At 41.5% G+C, this 23,713-nt stretch overlaps 2 protein-coding genes across 2 annotated transcripts in view; one reads left to right on the forward strand and one right to left on the reverse strand.

Annotated features, from left to right (window-relative positions):
• Window positions 1–7,251: 7,251 nt before the first annotated feature.
• Window positions 7,252–23,713, reverse strand: part of angel1 (angel homolog 1) — an 84,558-nt gene continuing 68,096 nt past the window's right edge. Inside the window, exon 12 of the transcript XR_014625700.1 lies at window positions 7,252–7,302. The gene's annotated coding sequence lies outside the window, so the exon portion shown is untranslated. The remainder of the gene's footprint in view (window positions 7,303–23,713) is intronic.
• LOC311281046 (nuclear factor 7, ovary-like) overlaps window positions 15,072–23,713 on the forward strand; it is a gene marked incomplete at its 3' end in the record, with an annotated part of 40,152 nt that continues 31,510 nt past the window's right edge. Inside the window, exon 1 of the mRNA XM_084393680.1 lies at window positions 15,072–15,709. Within this exon, the coding sequence (XP_084249806.1) occupies window positions 15,308–15,709 (402 nt within the window). The 5' untranslated portion in view covers window positions 15,072–15,307. The remainder of the gene's footprint in view (window positions 15,710–23,713) is intronic.

Here is a 23,713-nt window from a genome sequence, read left to right on the forward strand (position 1 = left end):
ATGGCATGAATTTATTCTCAAAACAATTAATAAATGCATGCTCAATTATCCACGAACTTGATAAATGTTAGAGATAAAACCTGAAGAGAATATCGCATGTATCCCGTCCGTGGAGAGGAATGGCGAGCAAGCGAAGACACCTGAGCAGAATCTATTACCGGCTAGTTGAAGCGAGTACATGAGAAGAAACTGGCTCCACTCGGAGATTGTAGAATCTCGCGAATGTGTTAGGTGTGGCCCAGCCTGCAGCTCTGCAGATGTCTGTTAGCGAGGCGCCATGCGCTAGAGTCCAAGAGGAAGCAACACTCCGGGTGGAGTGGGCCGTCACACCAAGGGGGCACGGTCGACCTTGCTGCTGGTATGCCAAAGCCACTATCCAGTGAGACAACCTTTGCTTGGAGAGAGCCTTTCCCTTCAGCTTCCCACCATAACAGAAAAAGAGCTGGTCTGAGGTCCTGAAACACTGCGTTCTGTCTACGAAAGCACGGAGGGCGTGTACTGGACAGAGCAGTGCCAAGGCTGGGTCTGCCTCCTCCTAGGGCAGCGCTTGCAGGTTCACTACCTGGTCTCGAAAGGGTGTGGTGGGAACCTTGGGCACATATCCAGGCCGGGGTCTCAGGATCAAGATCAGATCACTGGGGGAAACGCATACTTACGGAGGCCCCGCGGCCAGCTGTGTGCCAGTGCATCCGTGCCGAGCGTGCCCTCGGTTAGGGGATAAAACAGGTCGCAATGGGACGAGTCGTGGGAGGCAAACAGGTCTACCTGTGTGTCCCCGAACTGATCCCAAATCAGCTGAGTCTCCATTCTCCAGGGAGAGGCTAAAGCCGAGACAGCTCGTCGGCCGCCTGGTTCAGATCTCCCGGGATATAAATGGCTCGAAGCGACCTCAGATACTTCTGACTCCATATGAGGAGGTGGCGGGCGAGTTGCGACATACGGCGGGAGCGCAGACCACCTTGTTGGTTGATGTATGCTACTGTCGCAGTATAGTCTGATCAGGCAATTTGAGGCAATTGACATGCCAAAGGCACTGGGGTCCCAGCCCGTGGTGGAGGCATCTGTCGATTCGACAACATGCCTGGAAACTCGTTCTAAGGGCACTCCAGCCCGTAGAAAGCTGAGGTTCGTCCACGGGGTGAAGGTCTGACGGCAGGTCAGAGCCACTGGAACTCGGAGTGTGCCGTGTTGCCATGCCCACCTCGGGACTCGATCGCAAAGCCAAAGCTGAAGCGGTCTCATATGAAGCAATCCGAGCGGAGTTACTGCGGCTGCGGATGCCATATGCCCCAGGAGCCTCTGAAACAGTTTCAGTGGAACCGCACTCTTGCCCTCGAATTGACGGAGGCAAGTCAAGTCAAGTCAAGTCATCTTCATTTATATAGCGCTTTTAACAATGTAGATTGCTTCAAAGCAGCTTTACAGAGATAAGCGTATAATTTAAGGTAACAGAGATTGTTTTGGCTTTATAGCAGAGTTAAGTTATTTCCATCTAAAGTTAGTTTTGATTGATTTGCTTCCGTCGCAACGATTATTTGTTATTAAATTAGGGGCCGCTAAGACGACACCATTCCCTCTACACAGACTTTAAACGCGAACCTGTGAGAAACGCTGATGGCGTTCACATGCGCATTTAGAATGGGTTCTATAGTTATGTGCGTTTGAATATACGCAGGTTTGGAATTCCCTACAAGCCAACCCTAAACAAAGTACTTGTCTTTCCTTATAAATTTTGATAAAGAATTTTATTTTATTTTGTTGCTTTGGGGTAGGAACGCGAAACGGATTTTCCCGACAACGCCTTATCTGTATACTGGTAGTGGGATCCTCCATAGGGAGAGACTATTTGGCACATCAGCACTGCGTTGTCATCGGTCCAGGCGAAGGTCCTTCATCAGATCTGGAAACGGCCTGGATCCGGCAGGCTGCAGGAAAACCTCGGGATAAACACAGACACTAAAATTAGCGTAGATGCCATTCTTCTTATGATGTAACGAGTACATCAGGATTTTTGGGAAGTGTTCCCGGTTCCGGCTGACCTAATATATGCAGCCTAACATTAAATTATAGAAGTCTATAATGTATTATGTGAAAGCTAGGTCAAAGAGATGTGTCTTTAATTTGGCTTTGAACTGACAGAGTGTGTCTGCTTCCCGGACAATGGTAGGAAGACTGTTCCTGTCATGATCCTGTTTCTTTCTCACACACACTCACACGTTAGCGCTATTTTCTCATTTACGCACACACCTCCTCATTCATTCACACACTCACACGTTAGCGCTATTTCCTCATTTACGCACACACCTCCTCATTCATTCTCACAGCTGTCTATCCTTTACCATTTGCCATCGCTCATTTCCCTCACCTGAATCCCCTTTTCCTCTGATTAGCGTTCCTATTTCTCTTCCCTGTCTATACCTGTCTTTGCCTGAGTATTGCATAATCTCCCTACTGCAGAACGTCGATTTAATCTCTGTTTCTATCATGTCATGTCGTGTCCTGTCATAGTCTTGTCAGGTCAGAAGCTGTTTGTGGAGCCGATAGCCTTTGAGAAACATCAACTGAGTCGGAGATTCGCCGCTTGCCTCTTCTCTCCCACGGGAAACTTCAGCCTGCACCTTTCCTGTTACGGAGCTATCTTCTGAGAATCCCATTTCACCCAGGCTGACTGCTGTTTATGTTTTTTCAACAAGCCGAGACCTTATTTGAACATTTTACTACTGCTTGTAGTTCTAAGTTTCCCTTTGAGAACCCATTCTGTTTATTGAACTCTCTGGCAAGTTTTGCTTCTAATTAAAGTGACTGTTTCTCCGCATCTGCTGTCTGATCCTCTTACCTTCATGACAGTTCCAGAGTTTTGGTGCTAAATAGGAAAAAGATCTACCACCAGCAGTCGATTTTGATATTCTAGGTATTAGTAACTGGCCGGAATTTTGAGATCGCAATAGACGTGACGGACTATAATGCGTTAAGAGCTCGCTCAAGTACTGCGGAGCTAAACCATTTAGTGCTTTGTAAGTAATCAGCAATATTTTAAAATTTATGCGATGTTTAATAGGGAGCCAATGCAGTTTTGACAGAACTGGGCTAATATGGTCATACTTCCTGGTTCTGGTAAGAACTCGAGCTGCTGCGTTTTGGACCAGCTGTAGTTTGTTTATTAAGCGTGCAGGGCAACCATCCAGTAGGCCATTACAATAATCTAGCCTTGAGGTCATGAACGCATTAACTAATTGTTCCGCATTTGTCAATGAGAGCATATGACGTAATTTAGATATATTTTTAAGATGGAAAAATGCAGTTTTACAGATACTAGACACGTGACTTTCAAATGAAAGATTGGTATCAAAGAGCACACCCAGGTTCCTAACCGACGATGAAGACTTAACAGAGCAGCCATCGAGTGTTAGACAGTATTCTAGGTTATTACGTGAGGAAGTTTTTTGTCCAATAATTAGAATCTCTGTTTTTTCAGAATTTAGAAGTAGGAAATTACGAGTCATCCAATTTTTTATATCCGCTATGCATTCTGTTAATTTTGTGAATTGCTAAGTTTCGTTAGGTTTTGAAGAAATATAGAGCTGAGTATCGTCGGCATAACAGTGAAAGCTAATTCCATGTTTCCTAATGATATCTCCTAATGGTAGCATGTACAGAGTGAACAGCAGCGGTCCTAGTACTGAGCCTTGTGGTACGCCATACTGAACTTGTGATCGATGAGACATCTCATCATTTACTGCTACAAACTGATAACGGTCAGATAAGTATGATTTAAACCATGCTAGTGCATTTCCCGTAATGCCAACATAATGTTCTAATCTATTTAAAAGAACGTTGTGGTCAATGGTGTCAAATGCAGCACTAAGATCGAGTAACACTAATAGCGAGACACAACCACGATCGGATGATAAGAGCAAATCATTTGTGACTCTAACGAGAGCAGTCTCAGTACTATGGTACGGTCTAAATCCGGACTGGAAATCCTCGCAGATATCATTTCTTTCAAGAAAGGAACACAGTTGTGAGGATACTGCCTTTTCTAATATCTTTGACAGAAAAGGTAGATTCGAGATCGGCCTGTAATTAACTAATTCTGTAGGATCAAGTTGCGTTTTTTTAACAAGTGGTTTAATCATAGCCAGCTTAAAGGTTTTTGGTACGTATCCTAGAGACAAAGATGAATTAATGATATTAAGAAGAGGATCTAGGACCTCTGGAAGCATCTCTTTCAGAAGCTTAGTTGGTATAGGGTCTAACATACATGTTGTAGATTTAGATGATTTAACAAGTTTAGTAAATTCTTCCTCTCCTATAGCAACGAATGAATCAAATTTTTCCTCAGGGAGACTACAATGCACTGCCTGATGTGATACTGTAGTAGACGGTTGCATAGTTATAATTTTGTCCCTGATATTATCAATCTTATAAGTGAAGAAATTCATAAAATCATTACTGCTGTGTTGCTTGGAAACTTCGGTGGTTGAAGCTTTATTTTTCGTTAGTTTAGCCACCGTTTCAAATAAATACCTAGGATTATGTTTATTTTCTTCTAATAGGGTTGAAAAATAAGCAGATCTAGCAGCTTTTAAAGCCTCTCTGTAAGTAATTGAGCTCTCCTTCCATGAAATGAGAAATACCTCTAGTTTTGTTTTCTTCCAGTTGCGCTCCATTTTTCTGGCTGCTCTCTTAAGGGCCCGAGTGTGCTCGTTGTACCACGGCGTTGGACTATTTTCTTTAATCTTCTTTAAGCGCAACGGAGCAACTGTGTCTAAAGTTCTGGAAAAGAGAGAGTTAAAAGTTTCTGTTGCAATATCTAGTTCTTCTAAGCTATCTGGGATGCTGAGATGATGAAACTGATCAGGAAGATTATTAATAAAGCAATCTTTAGTAGCAGAAGTGATAGGTCTCACATATTTGAAACACGGAGTCGGCTTTGCAGCCTTGGCTAAATGCAAATTACACGAGACTAGATAATGATCTGAGATGTCATCACTCTGCTGCAGAATTTCAACGGCATCAACATCTATTCCATGTGATAATATTAGATCTAGAGTATGATTACGACGATGAGTAGGTCCTGACACGTGTTGTCTAACTCCAATTGAATTTACAATGTCTTTAAATGCCAATCCCAATGCATCTTTTTCATTATCGATGTGTATATTAAAATCACCAACAATTAGTACTTTATCTGCAGTCAATATTAATTCTGATAGAAAGTCCGCAAATTCTTTGATAAAGTCTGTATGGTGCCCTGGTGGCCTGTATACAGTAGCCAGCACAAATCTCAAACGTTTATCGTTTACACTATATATTTTTACATTAAGCACCAATGCTTCAAAATAATTATATTTAAAACTTGATTTCCTAGTGGTTTTGAAACTATTACTATAAATTACAGCAACACCACCCCCTTTGCGTTTCAGACGAGGCTCATGTTTATAACAGTAATCTTGCGGGGTTGATTCATTTAAAGTAATGTAATCGTTTGGTTTTAGCCAGGTTTCTGTCAAACACAGCACATCTAGGTTATTATCTGAAATCATATCGTTAACAACGAGTGCTTTAGAAGTAAGCGATCGAATATTCAGCAACCCAAGCTTTAGCATTTGATCATCTGTAATATAGCTGTTTTTTATTTGTTGAACATCAATTAAATTTTTAACCTTAGATGGGTTTAAAAGTTTTTTGGATTTCCAAATTCGGGGAACAGACACAGTCTCTATATGATGATAGCTAGGTGAAAGAGGCTCTATGTGATGGGATTTATCTGACCTGGGTGACGCGAGGCCGCTAGCAGACAGTCGGTTTAGCCAGTCTGTCTGCTTCCTGACCTGAGCCCCAGATTGTCATGTTTGAGCTCTAAGACTATGAGCCATATTACTAGAGAGAAGAGCAGCACCATCCCAGGAGGGATGAATACCATCTCTTTTCAACAGGTCAGGTTTGCCCCAAAAACTTTTCCAATTGTCTATGAATTCTATATTATTAAGCGGACACCACCTAGACAGCCAACCGTTAAGCGAACACAATCTGCTAACTATCTCATCACTCCTGCGAACAGGAAGGGGGCCAGAGCAAATTACAGTCCTTGACATCGTACTTGCAAGTTCACACACCTCTTTAATATTAATTTTGGTGATCTCCGACTGGCGGAGTCGAACATCATTAGTGCCGACATGAATAATGATCTTAGAGAATTTACGATTAGCATTAGCCAGGCGCTCTGGCTCCCGGCAAACATGTGACTATGGTGGTTGGTGTCTCTATTTTCACGTTCCGTCTAATAGAATCGCCAATAACTAGGGCACAATCATTCTCAGTGGGTGTTTCACTGAGCGGGGCAAATCGATTTGTTATGGTAATCGGAACGGAAGAGTGGTTTTTAGATCCGCAACTAGAGCGATCCCTCACTGTCACCCATTTGCCCGGCTGCACAGGCTCTACTTCAGCCGGAACCGACTCATGTAAAGTGATCACTGTGCTATGCGCATCCAAAACATCTAAAGCACTAGCACTCTTACTATCCTCAATTAAAGTTTGGATGCGTGTTTCTAATTCTGAAATCTTCTCTGTCAACCTAACTGTCTCCTTACATTTATCACATATAAATCCTATATTGTCGACAGAGAAGGCTATACTAAACATGTGACATGAAGTGCAGGTGACAATAACAGGACAAGACATTACTCACCGTGTTTGTTGACTGATTCTTACTCACCTGAGCTTTTTATGAACTCAAAGGTGCGGATGCGCGAGAGAAAAATAAATAAATAAAAATAGCTGAGCGCACAGGTGGCGCGTTAACAGGCTAGCGAATTACTAGCGTTTTGTGCTAGTAGTACTAATAACAAAAGCTAGTGATGTCAGGTTAATCTGAGATGTTGGGTAAAATGTAGTAGTATAAACAACTAGAAATTGTAGTAAAATGATGGTTCAAAACAAAGAAATATAAGGCTAAGACGGAGCTTACAGCACCGAAGCAAACAAACACACTCACAGCAGGCAGCAGGCAGCGAGGCAGACAGGACTGTCAGCAAGTCATCAGTGACTGCGCGCGCTCGCTCGTAAGCTGCGCGCACATGGCGACCGAGTCGATTTCCATACCGAGAAAAGAGATCCCCTGCACGGGGCAGAGTTTGCTCTTCTCCCAGTTGACCCGAAGGCCCAGACGAGCTAGGTGCCGGAGCACTAGGTCCCTGTGTTCGCAAACCTGGTCTCGAGAGTGAGCTAGGATCAGCCAGTCTGCGGATTTTTATCTTTGTAAATGAAAAAAACGAACATAGGGTTTAATTTCTGCACCTAATGGAATTGAAAAATTGTAATTTCCAGACAGGTTTTCCAATTATTTCTGTCCCCTGCCTAAAAACCAATGACAGTTTGTGTCTTGACCAGCCTTACCTGTTGAGAAGCAAATGTTTGATGCCTGTGAAAAACTATAACAAATGCATCACAAAGGTGATAATGCTGTTTTACAAACCCTGTTAATAATGTGTGTGTCTTCAAATTGTCACAGTACTTTAACTAAAAGCAAAAACAACAGCAGCACATGCAGTTATTTATTCAGGTCTGGTCAAAATAGAAATTCAAAACCAAAACAAAAGAAATACAAGAATTGTATCATAAATGCAGGTGCATTTTGATTAAACTATTGGAGGCGTAAATGGTGCATCTTCAAATGTCATGCTGGAGAATATTCACACATTATTCACACGAACAAAATATTCATCTGACCAATTTTTTTTATTCACAATCCAATTATAAGGCAATTAAAGACAAACGATCCTTACACTAGACGACTATCAGAGTAGGGCAGCGAGCGGAGCTGGAGCTTGACCAGCAGACTGAGGTGATCGGAGGGGAAGGTTTGGTTGGGAAGACCCTTCAGAGACCAGAGATCATCCTCCGACAGCAGAGACAGACGACCCAACATCTGCAGACCACCAGCACTCTCTGTGCGGAAACATACAGTACATACACACACACACACACACACACACACTGACGTCATCAGTCATGGGACAGTCAACAAACAGAACCTGAAGCTCTAAACAATAATCCCATCAAATAACAGTCAAAAAATATATATAGTTTATTGAACTTTTAGACAAAATATTAAAAAAAGAAGTTTGCATGTGTTTTTCGTTGAGTATCATATTTGATACATCAGGCTTGGCTTGTATAGTCTGATACAGTGAGAATATGAAGGAAAAACAGCTCAGTTTTATTCACAGGCCCAAACTGAACAAAAATATGCAATTTGTTGCAGATGCTGATATTAATATGAACAAAAAGATGAAATTCTGATGCTTGTGATCAATGAGATTTTTATAACAGAATAGCAGATACTTACATAAAATCCATATGAATATCAATATCTGCCAATAATATGTCTTAGTAAGCTGATATTTAAATGCTTAGTTTTATGATCAAATCTCTGTAGTTTTAAATCATATAATGCAATGCAATATAATGATGATTGAGAGATGAACAAATAAACCTTCCTCAAAAGCCTGATTATCATATTTGATATGCATGATTATGATTATAACTGATGTATGATAATCAAGGAAAGCGAAGCTGCTTTAGTCCAGCTGAAATATTACTAACAATATCAAAGTTATTCTTGCGTTTCCTTGATAAATCAGGGCAGATTTGACACAGAAAGACTCGTGAAGCTCCAGCTGAAGGAGGACGTTTGTACAATTATAATAAGACTTTTACTTGATAAAAGAGTCTAAACTCTCAGTCAGACACAGAAGGGTTGAGGAGATCGAGTGAGACAGGTTTATCAGATTTAGAGACCTTGGGAATTTGCATATCAAATATTATATTAGCATTAACACAAATTGTTGAAAATTAAAAAGACAATCAAATGCTAATTCAACAGATAAAATTACGATGTTTGATTTGGGACGGATCAAAATCAGTGCGGTTACAGATATTTGATGGCTTTAGGCCTTGTCCACACTTAATACATTTTGTTTGTAAACACATCTTTTTCTCCCCGTTTTGCCCTCCTTCCACACCGAGATGCGTTTTTATTAATGAAAACGAAGCTTTTTGAAGACGCTCTCCAAAGTGGATAAATGTGAAAACGCTGTTTCGTGTTGTAGTGTGGACTGAGAAACAGAGGTATTTGAAAACGGTGACGTAAGTTTAGTCATGTGACACATATTGTACCCATAGATATAGATGTTTATAGCGGTATTGTGCCTGTTATGAGCTGTTCACTTTCACACAGTTGCTAAAATATGTTACTTTGAAAACTCTTCATATCACAGTCCTGCAAAGATGACAGAATTCACTCACATTTGCTGAACATGAGGACAGTTTTAGCGTTTTACACCAAACATATAATGCTGAGTGAGAGCTGAGATATTTTGCTAAATAAAATGATCCTGTCAGAAGAATTGCACGATAACTCTATTATTTATTTTCCTCTATCCACAAAGTCTACATAAATACGTTATAAATACACCTCACAACACCTGAGTTCAGCTGGCAAACTAGTTCGTGAGGCAAGCAATAAAACATAACGCAAAAAACATGTAAGAGAAACGAGTGTTTGTTAGCAAGTCTGTTAACAGCTCTGATAATCGAAAGCTAGCATGTTTCAGAAAAGTTATTAAAGAGATCGTTAATATAGTCCAAGTGACTCCAGTGGCTCAATCTTAAGTTTATAAAGCGACAAGAATCGACTGTAGTCACGGACTATATTAATGATCTCTTTAATAACTTTTCTGGGCCAGCAAGTTTCAATCACTTAGAAGCCTATGGAGGAGTGAGCCAGCTCTCAGATTTAATCAAAAATATCTTAATTTGTGTTCCGAAGATGAACGAAAGTCTTACGGGGTTGGAACAACATGAGGGTGAGTAATTACTGACAGAATTTTCATTTTTGGGTGAACTAACCCTTTAAGAGCACCCTAGCAACCCAAACAGAGAGGGATATCTTTCAAATCCGAACATTTTTCATGAATTTATAGCCTAGCAGCTCATTGTTTAACAATTTAAACACTTGTTCCAAGACCAATTAAATGCTTTAATGTTTTAGGGCCCTATCTTGCACCCAGCGCAATGGACTTTGTACAGCGACGCATGTTTCATTCCTATTTTGCACCCGTGCACAGCGGACTTTTCCCTCCACAGACGCACGTCGGTAAATTAGGGAATGAACTTGCGCTCCCGGGGGCGGTTCAGCGAAAAAGAGGAGGCGTGCTCCGGCGCAAACGTTCCCTGGTGCTATTTTGCAGTTTCAGAAAACAATTCCACCACTGACCAGGAGAAACCTCGTCTAAAGTCAGTGGCGCATTGTGCATGTTATTCAGATGCTATTTTAAGGGCACATGCTTGGCCATAATCAATGTAGCGTGTGCACAACGCACACACACTTTGCTTATCTCATCTACACAGAAGCAGCAGTTTTCATTTTTGCAAATCATACATTATTACAAAGAAAAATATTACCACACGAGGGAAATCATTGTGTCCATGAAGATGTGAAAAATAGGCATAAATCTAGCTTACACATTTACCCAAATTATTATACGCCTGTTTAACCGAAGCTAATTTGGGTGGGTTACTCCCATCACCGTACAATGTCACTTCTCTGTTTTTTACGACCCTGACGAGAACGTCGGTCTCCTCGGCTGTGAGCCGCTCCTGGCGTGCGTCTGGCAAATCCGCCGTTATGATAGCCATCCGCCATGGAACAAGCGCGCCTGCTCTTAAAGGGAATGTGAGATGTCGCTCTGATTGGTTTATTTCACGTTACGCCCAAACCATACCTATGAATAATGAGGCTACTTCAGACCAACTCATTTTAGATTTGCCCACAAAGTTACTTGTGTTTCGCGCTTGATACTTGCGTTTCAGATCGTTAAAACAGAGCCCATAATGTTTTAATTAATATATTTGCGATATGAGTTATATGTTCATTCCAATATCAAAATGTTGGATATCAAAATGTTTTAATGTTTGAAGTACTTTTTACATTATAGCCTATTATATTAACAATATTGTTAATATATATTAAAAATAAAATGTGCTTTTGAAGCTATTTGTGTTTGTTTATTGTCTTAAATATTCATAATGTCAAGGACAGCAGACATAGTAATTCGGTATAACCGGCCTTGGTCATTCGTTAAAACCAATATAGTAAATATTTAAATGGAATAATATTGTTTTTAATAACTAAAGGAACTACAATAATACAAATATAAAGCAGATAAGGCTCTTTTTTTCTTTTTTTTCCCCTTTTCTCCTGTTTTACTTGAATATGTTGGAGTGTTTAGAGTACTCCAATAAATGATTACATTTATGAGATCAGTGATAATTTTATTTAATATTTCTTCTGTGGTACATACTATATACTATCTCAACATCAATGTCAAATCAGTTTTTTTCATGAATAATTATCTGCAAATTAATAATTTTAGATATATTCATGGTTAAACCGAATGACTTTTTTGGTGACAAATTTTGTCCATCTTGTAAAAAATGACAAGAAAACAGTGTTAATTGATTGTACAAACCACAAAATCTTATTGTTAACACCTAGGTAAACTAAAAAATAGTTTCAAATATAGTTATATCTCCATTCTATTTTTTTACACTTTTAAAAACCTTATTCGTCAATGACCCAAACACACGTGTTTGTTTTATGTTGCTTCCTGCGTGCCAAATTAGAGTGCAGGTTTTTCCCTGTTAATAATTTTCTCCACTTATTATTTTGGTGGATTGAGTCTGTGAAAATGTCGTTTAGTATATTAAATGTGTGTAGCTTTCATTTGGATATTAAAATGTATGTTTATAGCCATTTGTGTGACCTGTGCATTAGATGAATTGCAGTTTCTGTTGGGGAGGACGGTACTTAACGTGTCTTTTCTCATACATCCTTCAGCTGAAAGAGAGTGAACTTGAAGGCTTGTATGTTGATTGTCTGTCCTCTGTCAATAAACTGCAGACGTGGTCCACAGAAGCCAGTGGTGTCAGGAGTTTCTTTGTGCAAGACATAGTCCGCTACAATTGGATACTTGAACAAACAGTCTATCTAAAAATAAAGAGCAATAAAACACACAAATAAAGTGTATTTTGTATTGCCAATATTTGTGTTTTTCATTGTTCTTTAGTGTTTGATTCAAGGTTTTAATTTATAGCATTATACCTGAGAAAGTTTCTGTGATGATATAGAAACAACAGTATTGGAGGTTTGTGGCTGAAGGAAGAAAACCATCGAGCACTTGGTTAAAAATTCTCTGCAAAAATTTGGCTCACCCGAATAAGGCTCTGGAGTAGGTAACCGTGGCTCCGGTTGACGGCTGGGTGCTGGAGGGGTGGGGGGAACAGGTGGTGTGGGTGGCGCAGTGGGACGCGCTAGTTGTTGAAGCTGCAGAGTGAGTTCGGACACCTGCGTCACCAAGGCTTGCACTGCACGACCAGTAACGGCCAAATTCTCCTCTTGTTGATCCATTCGACAAATACAGCAAGAAAGAAACTCACCAAAATCAGGAGTACTTGCTGAATCCATGATTGGTCAGATCGTTCTGTAATTATATAGAAACAACGCATTCAAATGCAAGTAAAATAGTGTTTATTGATGACAGTCAGATGGAACGCTCTCTTGGCGATGCAGGGACACCAATGAGCAACCGATCCCACGAAGTGGATGAAGGAGCGAAGGAAGTCCAACTGGAACTCAGAATCCCCACAGGAACTCGAAGGGAAGACTTCTGTAGCAGACGGTAGAGATAACGGACTGGTGCGCTAAAAAAAGTATCTGGTTTGATGTTCTTGGAACCTGGGCGGTACAAGAGGGAAAAATCAAAACGGCCGAAAAAAGTGCCCACAGAGTCTGCCTGGAGTTGAGTCTTTTGGCGGTTCTAATATATTCCAGGTTCTTGTGATCGGTCCAAACGATAAAAGGTACCCCCGACCCTTCTAACCAATGATGCCATTCCTCCAACGCTAACTTGACTGCCAACAACTCTCTGTTACCAATGTCATAATTACGTTCGGCAGGTGATAAACGATGGGACAAAAACACGCAAGGGTGCATCTTGGCGTCTGTGGGAGAGCGTTGGGAGAGGACTGCACCTACCCCCACCTCTGACGCGTTGACCTCCACCACGAACTGACGTGACGGATCAGGGGCTATCAAGATGGGAGCTGAAACTAAGTGGCTCTTTAGGTTGGCGAATACAGCCTCGGCTGTATCGGACCACCTGAACATCGTTCTGGGGGAGGTCAAGGCAGTCAGAGGAGCGGCTGGTTGGCTGAAGTTGCGAATGAATCATCGATAGAAATTGGCGAACCCCAGAAACCTCTGTAGGGCCCCGTGTAAATCCCGTGATCACTACAGAGGCGGGTTTTGGCGGTGATCCTCAGCTGTCCATCAAGGTGGCTCTTCACAAAATTAATCCACCTCTTCTTGATGTGATCGTTTTTTGGAAATTTAAATAAGGACACCGATCTGTTTTGTACGTGATCGCATCCAGGTAGTACGCATTTCCGTGAAGAAGACATAGCTAGCTAGCAAACTGTAGGCTGTAGTAACTAATAGTACTGACAGTAACTCGCGATCGGCAAACTGATGTGAATGTGCTATGCTGTTAGGGGAGGGGCCAGCGTCAGGGGCTCCGATGCGTCATCAAGTAGGGGCATGTCCAGGAGCTCAGGGGCTCCGATGCGTCATCAAGTAGGGGCGTGTCCAGGAGCTCAGGGGCTTCAGTGCGTCATCGAGCCCCCGTTTTAGCCCCGCCCAAAAAATCCGGAACACAGCAATGGTGAAAAACTGTTTAACTGTCTAACTCCACAATTCAGTACTTCACAGTTCACAGTCTTTGTAGTATGTTTTAGCAATACATTTCTAACATTTATAATGTGTTTAGAATTTTTTTTTAGAATTGCATTTACAGGGACTTTAACCTTGTCAGGATCCATACGCACTCCCTCAGACGAGATGATGTAACCTAGGAAAGGAACAGACAGTACATGAAAAGCGCATTTCTCCACCTTGACAAAAAGCCAATTCTCTAGCAACCTCTGAAGCACTCGTCTGACATGCTGAACGTGTTCCTGGAGAAAAGAAAAAATCAATATGTCACTCAGATAGACATATATGAACTGGTCTACCATATCTCTCAGCACGTCATTGACGAGTGCCTGGAAAACCGCTGGGGAGTTGGACAGCCTGAACGGCATAACCAAATATTCAAAATGACCCCTGGGGGCGTTAAATGCGGTTTTCCCATTTATCCCAATTCCTAATGCAAACCAAATGATGTGCATTGCGTAAATCCAATTTTGTGAAGACAGAGGCTCCCTGTAACCGCTCGAACGATGAAGACATCAATGGCAAAGGGTAAGTATTCTTTACCGTGATGTTGTTAAACCCTCGATAATCAATACACGGTCGCAGGGAACCATCCTTCATCCCCACAAAAAAGAACCCTGCCCCCGCTGGAGAATAAGAAGGACGGATGAACTCGGATGCTAGAGAATCAGAAATGTATTTCTCCATGGCCTCCATTTCTGGAGCAGAAAGCAAGTATAACTTGGGAGTGAGTGGTGGGAGAAAGCAAGTACCCGGAACAGTCTCTCTTGGCGACGCAGGGACGCCGATGAGCAACCCGATCCCGAAGTGGATGAAGGAGCGAAGGAAGTCCAACTGGAACTCAGAATCCCCAAAGGAACTCGAAGGGAAGACCTCTGTAGCAGACGGCAGAGAGAACGGACTTGTGCACTAAATCCACTGTGAAACACTGGAAACTCTGGGACAGGCAGAGGATGGGAAACACACTGGGACAACTCCACAATGATCTGACAAATACAAGATGCAAACTGTGAGCATAAATAGGAGCCGCTGATCAGATGCAGATGGTGCTGCTGATCAGCGGTAGTGATTAGTGACCACGCACACACAACAACACAAGGCGAAAAAGAGTCAGTGAATTCATGAACCGTGACAGTTTCAATAGAAGTTTTGTTCAAATCTAATTTGAAGAAATCCTGATGTTGTTGTTTGAAGCAAATGTGATCATAAACTCCACCCTCTTACAACACTTACCAGGAAGAGACTTATTATTTCTCTTTTCTGTCATGCTGACTCTCTTCTCTCTCGACAAAAGCAATAAAGAAGCAGCGATCAGTGGAGAATAATGATAAACACTTTCAAGAAGTATTTTTGAGGCATTTGTTTCTGAACAGACAGCAGATCGCTGTGATTCTCAAGGCGATTCATTTTTTAAACCGTTATTCAGAAACTGAAAGTAAAGTTTGTGTTGCTGGAGCTCAAACGGTGAAAATGGCTTCACTAAATGTCTCTGCTGAAGAGCTTTCTTGCCCCGTGTGCTATGAAATCTTCAAGGCTCCTGTTCTTTTATCATGTAGTCACAGTTTCTGTAAAGAGTGTCTTCAACAGTTCTGGAGAACCAAGAAAACTCAGGAGTGTCCTGTCTGCAGGAGAAGATTCACAAAAGATCAACCTCCTCTTAATCTGGCATTAAAAAACTTGTGCGAGTCAATCCAGAAGGAGAGAAATGAGACGCGTTCATCAGGATCTGAGGAGATCTGCAGTTTACACAGTGAGAAACTCAAACTCTTGTGTCTGGAGGACAAACAGCCTGTGTGTTTAGTGTGTATTACTTCACAACAACATGACAATCATAAATTCAGACCCATCAGTGAAGTGGTTTCATCATATAAGGTAAGACAAATATCTCTTGTTTTACATGTAAATGAAACTGAAAGTGACATGAAGAGAGTAGTAAATACCCACACACTCATTAACACACACACACTCGCACACACTCGAACACACACACACACAGGGCCCTATCATACATCCGGAGCAATGCAGCGCCAGGAGCGGCGCAAGTGTTTTGCTAGTTTCAGCCTGAAAAGTTTTCATTTTCACGTCCTGCCCAAGCGGCAACATTCTAATCTGAAAAATGAAGCCTACCCGGAAGTGCGAAAAACTGCAATACATCGAAAATCCGCTAGAGGGAGGTCCCAAAAGGGAGCAAATGTCCATAGACCACCATGTTAAAATGTCCGTTTTCACAGCATAAATTCATGTTTTTACAGGTTGGTCCCATGGACTTTTATTGTATTTTTCGATAGGTTCCGAGTGCCTGACAACTGTGAGGGGGTGAATTTTTTTAGATTGTATTTAGATATAAAATGTTTGACAAATAAGGGCGTGGTTAACTTTGATTGACAGCTTGATTGACAGCTGATAAGGCAGCGCCAAGGAGAATGACAACATAAGAAGCGCCATTTTTTAACACAGTTGAAATATAATACTACTGTTTTTGAATCATGAAATGTAGTTTTAAGAGTTTTTCAGGCGAGAATGTAGTTGTTTAAAGCTCAAATCTGTGGTTTATTTATAAAGATTTATGAAAATTTTATCCAGGTTGTGAGATCCAGCGATGACCGGGCGCTCGGCGCTCATGTACACCGCCTGAAACAGCTTTTCCTTGGCTAGTCGTTCTGATGTTTGCCGCTGACCCTGGCGTCTCTGTAGTGGTTAAACATGAGATATAATTAGTCTTGTGTATATCTAATGGGCAATTTTTGGTCTTGTGAATCTATAATAGTTCCCTGGCCAATCGTTTTGGCTGAGGGGAAGTTTCATAACTTTATAAGCTATTTAACTCTACCGTTGTATGGTTAGACTAGAGCGCTGACTTTGTATGTTTGACTGAATTGTTTGCTTTATTTGTATAGCTTCTTGTACCTTTTACTTATACTTTTATAATAGCTAATATTCATAAAACTGAAATGTAACAAAAAGAGACTGGGTTGAGTTTTGTCATTTTAAATTTGAATACAACGAAGATGATCTGTAATGTTGTTTACTGCAACATCTGTTGTTTAGTACAAATGCACATATTGCCTGGACCATATTAAAATGTTTAATATTTTTATATTCTATTTAAAACGAAAAGAGGCAGGTTTGTGTTTTATATTTCGTTTTGTTATAAATAGGCAAACGTTATATGCAGTGAATATAATTAATACGCGTTGCCTGAACCACATTTGTGTGGCTATAATGTTTAAGATTTCTTTAAATGGAAACGAAAAGAGTTAGTATGGTGTTTTATAACATATTTCGTTGCCTAAAATATACAGAGATAAACGGAGTAGCAGAGCGAGCTGAGTGACGCGCGCTGCGTCCTTTACCCATATATGGATTGGCCAAAAGGTGGGCGGGGTTAGGATTTCCCAAGATTTTCCAAGATGGCGCCGCCCATACCCCCCATAAACGGATTCAAAACCGTTCTTCAGAAAGTCTATGGGTGACGTCACAGACGCTTTGTCCATATTTTTTACAGTCTATGGTCCTGCCCACATTGTTTAAATAGCAAATGCATTTGCGCCCATCTGTGCACCCATGGGCTGCTGGTCTGAAAACCAGGAGTGTGTTCAGGCGCATTGTTGGGCCGTTGCTATTTTGAGGAACTGAAATAGACTGAGCCATTGACCAACTGAAATCTGGTCTAGAGTCAATGGCGCAATATTGTTTTGTTATTTAAAGAGCGTGTTAGTAATGTGCGCCTATTGGCGGGTCTGCTCATCACACACACAGGGACGCACAGCAGCACACACACCTGACAAATATTAAAGGGGTGGTTGATTATGATTTAATTTTTCCCGTTGCTTCTACATGTTGGCACTTCTTCTTGAGTCTCTCCATCATTGTCTGAATCCGGTTTGAACATAAAAGGCTAAACGTTTTTTTTTTTATTTTCAGTGCATGTCTGTGTGAGGTCACAGAGCAAAGAAGAAGACATTGTTTGCCGGTAGCCAATGAAGACCATAGGCGTTAATTATGCAAATGTGTTACATTGTTACGTATGCCGGTCACAGAAGTGAGACTGGAGTTACTGACGACTCATTTAGGCAGTTCAGACTCGATTATTTCTTTTGGGAGACAATAACTTTATTTATCGTGCACTTTCCACTTTACAACTTTGCAGAACATTTACATTCACAAACAGCCGTATTACACACTGCATGAAGGGGAATATTCGAGAAAGCATATGGGGCATTTTAAGACCTTTTAACAAATTTGATGCTGTTGAAAAATACCTATTTAAGTGTTGATTTGATTGAATAGGGCTTCAGTAATCAGGACTGGTTGTGTTTAGTCCAGCTGAACCGCACTATAAATACATTTCAAAGATTTGAGGAATTAGTAAATAGGAATTTTCACTATTAAACAAGGAAATCTTCCCTGCTTTCATGGGGAAGAGCCTAGTTGACATTTCAGGACTGCACTGTCGTCGCGTACAGGCACAGGTCCTTCATCAGATCTGTATACAGCCTGGATCCGCCGGACTGCGGGTTAAACCTCGGGTTAAACAGAGAGACTAATATTAGTGTAGACGCCATTCTTCTTATGATGTAAGGAGTACATCAGGATTTATGGGAAGTGTTCCCGGTTCCGGCTGACCTAATCTATGCAGCCTAACATTGAATTATAAAAGTCTATAATGTGTTATGTGTATGCTAGGTCAAAGAGATGTGTTTTTAGTCTAGCTTTGAACTGACAGAGTTTGTCTGCTTCCCGGACAATGTTAGGAAGACTGTTCCAAAGTTTTGGTGCTAAATAGGAAAAGGATCTACCGCCAGCAGTCGATTTTGATATTCTAGGTATTATCAACTGGCCGGAATTTTGAGATTGCAATACGTGAAGGACTATACTGCGGAGCTAAACCATTTAGTGCTTTGTAAGTAATCAGCAATATTTTAAAATTTATACAATGTTTAACCATTGTATGGCTAATATGGTCATACTTCCTGGTTCTGGTGAGAACTCGAGCTGCTGCATTTTGGACCAGCTGTAATTTGTTTATTAAGCGTGCAGGGCAACCACCCAGTAGAGCATTACAATAATCTAGCCTTGAGGTCATGAACGCATTAACTAATTGTTCCGCATTTGTCACTGAGAGCATATGACGTAATTTAGATATATTTTTAAGATGGAAAAATGCAGTTTTACAGATACCAGACACGTGACTTTCAAATGAAAGATTGGTATCAAAGAGCACACCCAGATTCCTAACCGACGAAGAAGACTTGACAGAGCAGCCATCAAGTGTTAGGCAGTATTCTGGATTATTACGTGAGGAAGTTTTTTGTCCAATAATTAGAATCTCTGTTTTTTCAGAATTAAGCAGTAGGAAATTACTAGTCATCAAAGTTTTTATATCACTTATGCATTCCGTTAATTTTCTGCATTGGTGTTTTGTCAGGGCGTGAAGAAATATAGAGCTGAGTATCGTCCGCATAACAGTGAAAACTAATTCCATGCTTCCTAATGATATCTCCCAAAGAGGAGCATGTACAGAGTGAAAAGCAACGGTCCTAGTACTGAGCCTTGTGGTAAGCCATACTGAACTTGTGATCGATGAGACATCTCTTCATTTACTGCTACAAACTGATAACTGTCAGATAAGTATGATTTAAACCATGTTAATGCAATTCCACTAATGCCAACATAATTTTCGAGTCTATTTAAAAGAATGTTGTGGTCAATAGTATCAAATGCAGCACTAAGATCGAGTAACACTAACAGAGAGATACAACCACGATCGGATGATAAGGGCAAATCATTTGTGACTCTAACGAGAGCAGTCTCAGTACTATAGTACGGTCTAAATCCAGACTGAAAATCCTCGCAGATATCATTTCTTTCTAAAAAGGAACATAGTTGTGAGGATACCGCCTTTTCTAGTATCTTTGACAGAAAAGGTAGATTCGAGATCGGTCTGTAATTGACTAATTATGTACGATCAAGTTGTGTTTTTTTTAACAAGCGGTTTAATCATAGCCAGCTTAAAAGTTTTTGGTACGTATCCTAGAGACAAAGATGAATTAATGATATTAAGAAGAGGATCTGTGACCTCTGGAAGCATCTCTTTCAGTAGCTTAGTCGGAATAGGGTCTAACATACATGTTGTTGATTTAGATGATTTAATGAGTTTAACGAATTCTTCCTCTTCTATAGCAATGAATGAATAAATTTTTTCCTTCGGGAGACTACAATGCACTACCTGATGCGATACTGTAGTAGACGGTTGCATAGTTATAATTTTCTCCCTAATGTTATCTATCTTATACTGTAAGTGAAGAAGTTCATAAAGTCATTACTGCTGTGCTGCTTGGAAACTTCTGGGCTCGAAGCTTTATTTTTCGTTAGTTTAGCCACTGTTTCAAATAAATACCTTGGGTTTTGTTTATTTTCTTCTTACAGGGTTGAAAAATAAGCAGATCTAGCAGCTTTTAAGGCCTCTTTGTATGCAATCGAGCTGTCTTTCCATGAAATGCGAAATACCTCGAGTTCCCTTTCAGTCGGGTAACGTTCGACTTAGTCGATTGTACCGACTGAATGGGATAACCTAGTGAGCCCGATCACTCTGATTACTCTTAAAATCAAGCCGACAAGCTTTGGCAGGTGCGTAATCAACGCCCCGCCTCACCCTGCAGGTATAAACACGAAAGTGGATGCACCTACCAGTTGTGTTTCGCTTTCGAGGCTGATTGGTTAATTCCGATGGTCTCTATAACTATATACAACGAGTGTGCCGGTGTTCTTTTGGAAGACTCTCCTGGTGTCGGTGTTTACAGCAATTACAGTGGTGGTCGCGAGCTATGGAAGCTCTCTTCAGCTGTTTCCACAGCATTTTTTCTTCTTAGTAAGAGTGTTTTTTTGACGCGGTTGAGGGCGGAAGTAGTGAGTGCTTCACTTTCGAGTGTTGCCGCGGTTGTTCCCCTGTGTGCTCCGGCACTGGTGACGGGTCCCATTCCTAAAAGAGCAAACACGGTTGTGATTTGTGTGTCTTTTTCAAGATGCCATTTCTTCCGTGCGTTTCTGGGTGCAGTCGGTCTCCGTCGTCCTCTGACGGCCACGAGGGCTGTGTCACGTGCCTGGGCATTCAGCACGCTGAGGCGGCTCTTGTGGATGATTCATGTCCTGATTACGGGGATATGATCATCTCGGTGCTAAGATCGAGAGTTCTAGAGCGCCTCCTGGGTAAAAAAAAAAAAAAACTTCCAGGGGAAACCTGCAATGCCGCAGTGTACGGGTGATCTGGGAGCTACGGTTAGGGGTAATCCGCCCGGCGTGGATCCCTCCCGTTTCTCAGGCATCGCAGCCGGGGGAAGCTCAGCAGGAATGCGCCGGTCCCTCTGTGATGGACCGACCGGACATTTCTTTTGGGGCGACTCCGGACGATGTGATGTCCATCGCAGCATCGGAGGGGGAGCTTGATTTGACGGAGGAAGACTCGGTGCCGTTGCCCTCCTCCAGGAGGGTGGCAACGCCAATGTTGGATCCTGAGATGACAGCTATGCTCAAGAACTCCAACAGGTCCTCGCAGTTGAGTGTGATTGTGTTCATGTGTGTTGGAGTAGACTATGTTTTTCTTGGCTTGTTTGCAGTTCTTTTTATTCTTACTTTTTTACTTTTTATATAATTTATTTATTTATTTATTATTCTGTGATGGTTCCTAGGAAGATGGGGATCATATTTTTGCTGGTTTTAATACTTTTACTCAACTTGGCTGCTGGAACATTACCAAACCGGATCCAATATACACAAGATTTTCTCCTTGAACTGAATACAGGCAGCTTGGTGTCGAGGCAACTTGCAAATTCTCCCCTGTTTAAGGACTTTATGGCTCATAATAACTGCCAGCACTTCAGTTCTGAAGAAGATGGCAGGACTCAAAGAAAAATACGGAAAAGAGAAAGAGGTAAAAAGGGTGGCGTGAGGCAGCGCGTGAGAATCTTAACAAGGAAGAGACGTCTGCCTCTACCCTCAATAGTCCTGGCTAATGTCCAATCACTGAAAAACAAGGTGGATGAACTGCAGGCACGAGTATCATACACACGGGAGTTAAGAGATGCGTGTATGTTGGCTGACGGACGTAGACGTGGATTCTATCATTGACATTGATGGATTCGGGGTACCAAAACGTCTCGATCGTGATCCATGTACGACGGGGAAGCGGCAAGGAGGTGGAGTATGTTTTTATATTAACCCAAGATGGTGTAATAATGTGACGGTACGGGAGAAAATTTGCCTACCGGACATTGAGCTATTGTGTAGGAGTCCAAAGGTTTTAAATGATTTCAGACCAGTAGCCCTCACCTCTTTGGTGATGAAAACATTTGAGAAAATAGTGAGAGAGGAGATATTGAAGCATGTAGAAGTCAATTTAGATCCTCTCCAGTTTGCGTATAGAGCAGGGAGGGGTGTTGAGGATGCCATAACTACTCTTGTACATTTAGTAGCTCAACATCTGGAGACCCCAAAAACAAGGGCACGACTAGCTTTCATTGATTTCTCATCCGCATTTAATACAATTAGGCCACATGTGCTAGCTGATAAACTTGTCAGATTATTCAACCTTGATCTTAATTTAGTAGGATGGATTGTCAATTTTTCATCGAACAGGACTCAGTGTGTGAGAGTCAATGGTTTGCTTTCTTCTAAGTTATGTTCTTCTACTGGTTCCCCTCAAGGGTGCGTTCTTTCACCTTTGCTTTTTATTTTGTACACGAATGATTGTAGGAGCACATTTGACAATAGATATGTTAAAGTTTGCAGATGATACCGTGATCGTGAGTCTCCTAGCAAATGAAGAGACATCTCATGGACCTGTGGTGGAGGATTTTGTCTCTTGGTGTGCAAATTGTAATCTAAATTTAAATATATCAAAGACCAAAGACATGATTATAGACTTTGGAAAATCTGCCATTTTAGCCTCTCCTACTGTACGATATCTTGGTATTGTGATTGGTAACAAATGAAACTTTAATGCCAACACTGATGCTATTTGTAAAATGGTTCAACAGTGTATGTTTTTCCTAAGGAAAATGAACTCTTTTAAAGTATGTTCAGTGTTGATGACACTGTTTTATCTGAGTTTTACTGAATCTGTCATTTCTTACTGTGCCATTGTATGGTTTGATAGTACTAGCCTGCCCAATAGAAACAGATTGACTAAACTGATTAAGACTGCTTCTAAAGTAATTGGAGTTCAACAGATATTGCTCCAGGACATTGTTAAGGAACGGGTTGTTAAAAAAGCCTATTCGATAATTATCTGCCCATCACACCCATTATACAAAGAGTTTGTTATGCTCCCATCAGGCCGTAGATATAGAGCTATGGGGGAAAAAACGAAGAGGTTCAAAAACTCATTCATACCAACTGCTATTTTAATGCTGAATAGTCTGTAACCATTTGCCTTTTTTAACCTGTCTACTTTGTGCGTTTTTGTGTTTATGTGATGTGTAGCACCTGTGCAAAACTAATTTCCTAAGGGATAAATAAAAACAAACTGAACTGAACTGAACTGAAGGCCGCCAAGGCGGTCGGGCTCGTGTGGAGTACTCCACCGCATCCCGAACCGTCTTGGTTGGATGATTGGTTTCTTGGAGCAGGCCGGTCTGGTTCTCAGCCCGCCGCTCCGGTACCTTTCTTTCCTGAAGTGCATGAGGAGCTCACTAGGTCGTGGAAGGCACCTTTCTCTGCCAGAAACAGGCTTGGTAGCTCCTCCTCCCTCACTACCCTCGACAGAGGTGTGGATAAGGGTTACAAGGTGATCCCCCCAGTGGAGCGGTCTGTTGCGATGCAACTGTGTCCAGCGACCGCTACCTCCTGGAAGGGAGACCCTCGTTTCCCCTCTAAAGC

The sequence above is a fragment of the Rutilus rutilus genome, assembly GCF_951802725.1.
Source record: "Rutilus rutilus genome assembly, chromosome: 21".
NCBI lineage: Eukaryota > Metazoa > Chordata > Actinopteri > Cypriniformes > Leuciscidae > Rutilus > Rutilus rutilus.